The 6,953-nt window shown below is 35.6% G+C and overlaps 1 protein-coding gene across 1 annotated transcript in view; it reads left to right on the top strand.

The window, feature by feature from the left end:
- The window catches only part of LOC135196407 (protein cappuccino-like), a 10,544-nt gene extending 4,475 nt beyond the window's left edge, over positions 1-6,069 (top strand). Inside the window, exons 2-4 of the mRNA XM_064223211.1 lie at positions 3,419-3,658; positions 4,104-4,259; positions 5,051-6,069. Coding sequence (XP_064079281.1) covers positions 3,419-3,658; positions 4,104-4,259; positions 5,051-5,107 — 453 coding nt within the window. The 3' untranslated portion in view covers positions 5,108-6,069. The remainder of the gene's footprint in view (positions 1-3,418; positions 3,659-4,103; positions 4,260-5,050) is intronic.
- The last annotated feature ends 884 nt before the right edge of the window (positions 6,070-6,953 follow it).

Raw genomic sequence — 6,953 nt, 5'->3', positions numbered from 1 at the left:
TTATACACCTCAAATGAGCAAAAGCACCCGATGAGCTTAGTCCACAGATCATCTCTCGAAAGGACCATTTGTTCTTAAGACCTCTAAAAAAATCAACAGCAACAAAGGCCAGAGGAGAACAGAATGTAAGTACAAGCAATTTCGCTTTAAATTGTTACGCATTCACCTTTTCTTATCCTGCCGTCGTTCCGGGAATTAAATCTGGAAACTAATGGGGACCTACCTCTCTCTCTCTCTCTCTCTCTCTCTCTCTCTCTCTCTATAGGAGCGCCTGCCTGCATTTTTTATCATGAGCGTGAGGACAAATTATCGACAGAAGTTTTTTTTTATTCTATTAAAGTTTTCGGATAAATATTCTGAATAATAATAATAACAACAATAATAATAATAATAATAAGACACCAACCGTGATAATGAACCAGTAACACACACTATTCGTCTGTACGTTCGCACATACCTACGCTAAAGACAGACAAAAGAAAAGAAAAAAAATTCAAATAATATAGATGGTCTCAGTATGCGTAACCACGAAAACCCAGTCAACATAAAAATGGAAGGTGGGTCGTAAAAGTTTCAACATCTGTGCTCATAAACGTAAACAATACACGTGACACCACACAGTAACATTCACGTATTAGAGGAGGGAAGAGGTGAGGAAGAGGAGTTGAATTTGGAAAGATTCAAAACAAAAACAAAAAAACAAAAAAAACAAACTGTCATGGAAACTCAATTTGACCGAAATGAAGTAATTATGAACCTTGACTTGACCTAAATAGAAAAATTATGGACCTTAACGTGATGAAAAATAAAAAATAAAATTATGAACCTTAACTTGAAAAAATGGTGACCCTTAACTTGACCAAAATGAAAAGAAGATTAACCTTAATTAACTTGACCAAAATAAAATAATATGAACCTTAACTTGACCTAAATAGAATAAATATGAACCTCAACTTGACCAAAATGAAAAAAAAAATCAACATTAACTTGACCAAAATGAAAAAAAAGTTAACTTTAACTTGTACAAAATAAAAATAAAAAACTATGAACTTTAACTTGACCCAAATAAGAAAAATATAAACCTTAACTTGACTAAAATAAATAAAATATGAATATGAACCTTAACCTGACCAAAATAAAAAAAAAATTAAGAAATGCAATCCTTAACTTGACCAAAATAAAAAAAGATAAGAAAATGAAAGCCATGAGGGAAAAAAAGTGGATTACCACTTTACCAAAGAGGAAGAAAGAAATTGGAAGAGTTATAGGTGGTCTGGGCTAAGACACTTTTGTGTGCGTGTATGTTTGCCCGTACCCGTGACCTCAACGTGGTCATAGAAACGGATCATGCCTCAAGTTTGGCAAGATGTATCCGCCTCTTCTCTCTCTCTCTCTCTCTCTCTCTCTCTCTCTCTCTCTCGTAAACAAGTGAGTCCTTATTCGATTTTATTGGTATCTCGTCCATACGCATAAAAAGGGGTGTGTGTGTGAGCGCGCAGGTGCGTCATACCACACGTAAATTATACGTTGCTTGAGATTATATATTATAGACTTGTCTGAATTATATATATTTTCGTAACAATTCCCTGTTTCATAAGCCCAATGTGGATATCAGGCGTAAGAGATACATATTTATCTTAATATGATGTTTTATTTTATTTTATTTTTTTTTATTTTTTTTTTTTTGAGGGGGCGGAATTTAAGTCGTATCTCGTCATTTCTTTATGCTTTCCAAATATCAAACGACTACTTCTTCTTGTAGGGCTCACTATATAGTTTTAAACTATGTTTTTTTTATAAATGGTCAAGAAAAACGTAGACAACTTAATTTAACATTTTACATTCTAATTTTTTCTTGACAAAGCAAATACGTTTTCTTTGTGTGTTTTATGGTGATATGTGTAGTTCAAGTATGTACACGAGTATATCCATAATAACACACTTAATGAATGTACTATGCATAAATGTACGCATTTATGATAAATTCTTCCGTCCATTCTTTTCCTCGTCAAGAATTCTAACATGATTATCAAGTCCCTGGGGGTTTTATGCATATGCATACAGAATGCATTACTTCGCAAGTCCCTAGATGCTGTAACGCCAGTTTTAGTAACCATAAATCAACCCAATCTATTCAGTTATAATAAAAGGCTTCACCCTGTTGCAATACCGTATGATATTTATAAGTCTATTCTATTCATTATTCTATTCTTTGATGAGGCGAAACCCCTTAATTGTTTACATTTTTTGTCAATAGTATCTTTTCAGCATGCTATAAAGTCGGACTATTTCGGCTAGAGTAACAGCCTTACATAACTGGATTATTTCGTTTTAAGCAACCGCCAATTATGCCTCTGTATTCTATAATCACGCTTTAAAGCCTAAACGTAGCGAGAACGGTAGACGCAAAATAATAAAGAGGAAAAAAAATTACTCGTCAAATCAACATGAAGTGAAAGTAGGAATGCGCCGTCAGTTTAACCTGCGAGCGTTTCCTGTGGCCTATGAGACTAAGACTATGCCATAGAGCAGACATGCCCATTGTTTACGTTCGTCCGCGAGCTTTGGGCGTCTTCTATTCAGAATACGGAGTATTCCAGAACCATTTTACGACCGAACAATACGCCGCCGCTGTTGCAACGGCGCTCTGCAATTAAGAGTTCGCTTCCTACGTTACTCCGATGTACAAGGTGCTCTTCTCCGCTGTTAAATTTACAACTTGTGGTTTAGCCCGAGTCATGCATACGTAATTGTCAAAGAAGGTTTTTATTTTAACTTTTCCAAAGAACGCTTTCTTGCTTATATGTAGGACGTTTGTACGTATGTATATGTTTCCCGATGCATTTTACTGTAACCTGGAAACTCTGGTCAAGGATAGAAGTAAACATAATTGTATGCAAGTACAAAAGGCACTCTTCGTAGGCATAAGACGTGCACATTTTTATTTATAAATTTCATAATTTCTTTTAAAAGAGCGAATGAGTGGGTTCCTGGATACATTCACATTATGCAATTATGCATTATTTATTTCATGAATGAATAAAAGATTTATATATACATTCGTTCATTACACTTGCATGTTATTGTTATTCGTGTTTATTACTTAGATTTATATTATCAGTAATGTATAAAGTTACTCAAATGTATTTACGGATATGTATACCTCATACACACACACACACATACATACATATATGAGATGCATGATATAATATATATATATATATATATATATATATCTAATATGCATATATATATAATATATAATTATATATATATATAATTATATATATGTATATATATATATATATGATATATATTATATATATATATATATATATATATATATTATATATAATATAATATATAGTTACCAACTTTTTTTTTCCCACCATCCCAACATTCTCCCTCGCTCCAGTTGGTCCTGTTGGCTTGTGTGGCGGCCGTGGGCTTATCAGCGCCCCAGCAGCAAGGGTACGGATACCAGCCGCCGCCGCAACCCTCTAGCCTCTATCAAACGCCCACGAGACCAACCCGGCCGCCCACGAGACCGACCCGGCCCCCTCCACCACCACCACCACCCCAGCCACCCACCCAACTCTACAACACCCCTGGACCCAGCCCCTCCCCATCCAACAACAGACCGAATACCTACACTGTAAGTTTCCGCTGAGAGTTCTTACCAAATGCTAAGACACGTCTCCATGGTTTGAGAATATGGGTTACTTGGTCAGCACCAGGAACAAGGTAGCTGTCTGCAGCTACAGATAACAATATAGATATTCCATTCAATGATACAAACATTTGAAGTGATGCAAAGCAGTACGCTGCAGCCTTTCCTCTTGACTGACATAGAATCGCCTTAGTAAATTAATCACATTCATCATTATTGAAGCCATGGTCTGGATGTAAGAAGCAATAGACTTATTAATACGCTTTCTGAAGTGTTACCTGCATAAAGTAGATAATAACATAACCAGTCGAAGATATTTGTAATTATCTGTTTGAGAAGGAACCCCAAATATGTCATTTTTGAAAGCACAAGTATTATAAGGTATTTTGAGCATTCATTCCTTAAGCACATCTCTGACATCCTTCCCCAGCCTCCTCCACCTGGCCAGATGGAAGGGATGCCCTACGACTTCACCTGGGGCGTGGAAGACCAGGACAGCGGCAACTCCTTCAGCCACGTCGAGAACAGCGACGGCAGGACCACTCAAGGAGAATACAGGGTGCTTCTTCCTGATGGACGAACTCAGGTAGAGTAGTGATTCTGAAGCTACAGTAGACCCAGTTCTATGAAACAGATGCATTACAGGTCACACATACTTTCAGCCATTGATCCAGGTCTATGAAATAGATGCTTTACAGGTCACAGATATTTTCAACCCTAGTTCCAGGTTTATGAAACAGATGCATTACAGGTCACACATACTTCTGCTAGATCCAGGTCTGTGAAAAAAATGCAATACAGGTCACACATTCTTCCAGCCTTAGATCTAGGTCATTGAAATAGATGCATTACAGATCACATACTTCCAGCCATAGATCCAGGTCTTTGAAATAGATACTTTACAGGTCACAGTCACTTTCAGCCATAGATCCAGGTCTTTGAAATGTTTTACAAGTCAAAAGTGCCCTCAGCCAATTTTTTACAATGTAAAGGACCTTTGACTTGACGTCAGCAAAATTAAGAAAGACCCCCCCTTGTTAGTTTCCTTGATTTCAATAGTCCATTCAAACTCGAATGAGAATGGCGTAGGTTTCCTCGTCCCCGAAGTAGAATAGTATTGCCATATGGTATTATCTTTTTTAAAAAGGGCTGTGAAACCACTGATTATCCAATTAGAAAATCTCCTTGTAAAACAAACAAGAAAAAGTCTGCATCTTAAAATCGGAGAGACCTTGATGTTCTTTTAGGCCTGAATTTTACAGCCATCTGCAACTGGATGTTTAAGCATCATGACGTCATTTGGAGGTTGTGTTTATATAGTACATATGACTCAAGTGGCAGGAAAAACATGACATTTTCTCTTTCTTGAACCTGCAGGTGGTGACCTTCTACGATAACGGCGACGGCTTCAACGCGGAGGTGACTTACATATAAATTGCCCACACAAGCCAAGAGGACCCTTCGAAGAACACCCGATTCCCAGAAATGTACATTTTGGACAACGAAAGCTTTGGCGCTTAGTGTTCCGCTTCCCAGGTAAAAAATAAATTGTAGAGGACGTAAAAATATTGTCTCGAGATTATCTGCATTTTTAATTCAACGAGACAGCTTTCCTCCAGAATGTACGAACACCCCACGAATTTATATTCAAGATATACGACCCACCTTTGCCCCCTGCGCGCCGATGAAACGACTCTTCCGAACGACCAGTACTTTTTTTTATATATATCTCGTAATTGCTGTTAGTAGGTTTAGTTTTAGCATCATATTATAGGACGATAGTTGTGGAATACCGTCTGAGGATCTGTCCATACCATTATCATTTACTTTTTCATTGTCGTATCAAAGGATACCACCATTTGCCTGAAGGATAATATTTAATGGATGTGATTTGTCTACACTTGAACGAAATTGTATTAATATTCTTATCATTATAATTGACGCTGTCACCATTTTCCTGAAAGATGATATATAATGAAAATATTCCGTTCTATGAATCCTATCAGAATCTTAGTCATGATTTTTCTAAACTTCAACGAAATTCATATTAGTTATAGATTTCAGCTACTCGAATATCTTTTTTTTTTCTTCTTTTTTTGTTGAAAACAGATTCTGCAAAATTAAAAAATTTAAAAAATAAAAAGTAGTTCCACTTCGCCTTAGTGACTCAGGACGTAGTTATTGTGTGTTTACGTGATTAGGCTTTTTTTTAATGTGAAGGTGATATATGCACATTTTCTTTCACATCGAGGAGAATTCATATGTGTGCATAACATGCGTATACTAACGAATATGTATTTATGTACACACATATCCCAAGAATGTATATATTATATATTTTTATGTATGTAATCTTCCCCTGTACTGTGACAGAACGATAAAAAATTTATCTGTAATTTGATTTTTTTCTCTCCAGTAAACTTATTTTTTCCCATTTCCTCTTTTTTGGTTTATCTTATATTTTTTTCTTATCTGTAATTTATTCGATTTTATCATCATAGACACGCAACATTTTGCACTTGTAATGCCGATCAATATATTGATTTGATAAAGTCATGTTTGATTTTTTCTATGTCCCAAAGTCTCTCTCACACGCACAAATATATATATATATATATATATATATAATATATATATATATATATATATATATATATATATGTGTGTGTGTGTGTGTGTGTGTGTGTGTGTGTTTGTGTGTGTGTGTGTGTGTGTGTGTGTGTGTGTGTGTATGTGTGTGTGTGTATGTGTATATATATATATATATATATATATATATATATATATATGTGTGTGTGTGTGTGTGTGTGTGTGTGTGTGTGTGTGTGTGTGTGTGTATACCATGAAATCTGGCACAAGACTCCAGTTTCTTCTGTTACTTCTCATGGCCTCAATACTATAAAGCATGATTACTGAACAGGTTCATTTTTGGACGCTCAGCATGGCAGGCTTCTAGAATTCTTTCAGTAATCTCCAATTTGGTTAAGAGACTGACTCATGATTCTAATAATTCTAGAGTTAGTTAGAAATGCTGCATTCTTAGTATCTCAAAGCAAATGCATGAAAAGTGATTTAACATAGAAAACTTTAGTTTAATTATTTATATTGGCACACATGGCATATGGTAACCTTAAAAAGTAATGAATGTTACGATACAAATGCTCCCAGTAGGATTACCAAAACTGGTCGAAAAATCCAATTCAACTCACAAATAACAATAAGAATTAATAAGTCATACTGCATTGCTGACTTAGTTTTATCTTTTGCAGAATCTGTGCAT

Source organism: Macrobrachium nipponense, chromosome 17 (assembly GCF_015104395.2).
Source record: "Macrobrachium nipponense isolate FS-2020 chromosome 17, ASM1510439v2, whole genome shotgun sequence".
In the NCBI taxonomy this organism is placed as follows: domain Eukaryota; kingdom Metazoa; phylum Arthropoda; class Malacostraca; order Decapoda; family Palaemonidae; genus Macrobrachium; species Macrobrachium nipponense.
This window is presented reverse-complemented; position numbering and strand designations above follow the sequence as displayed.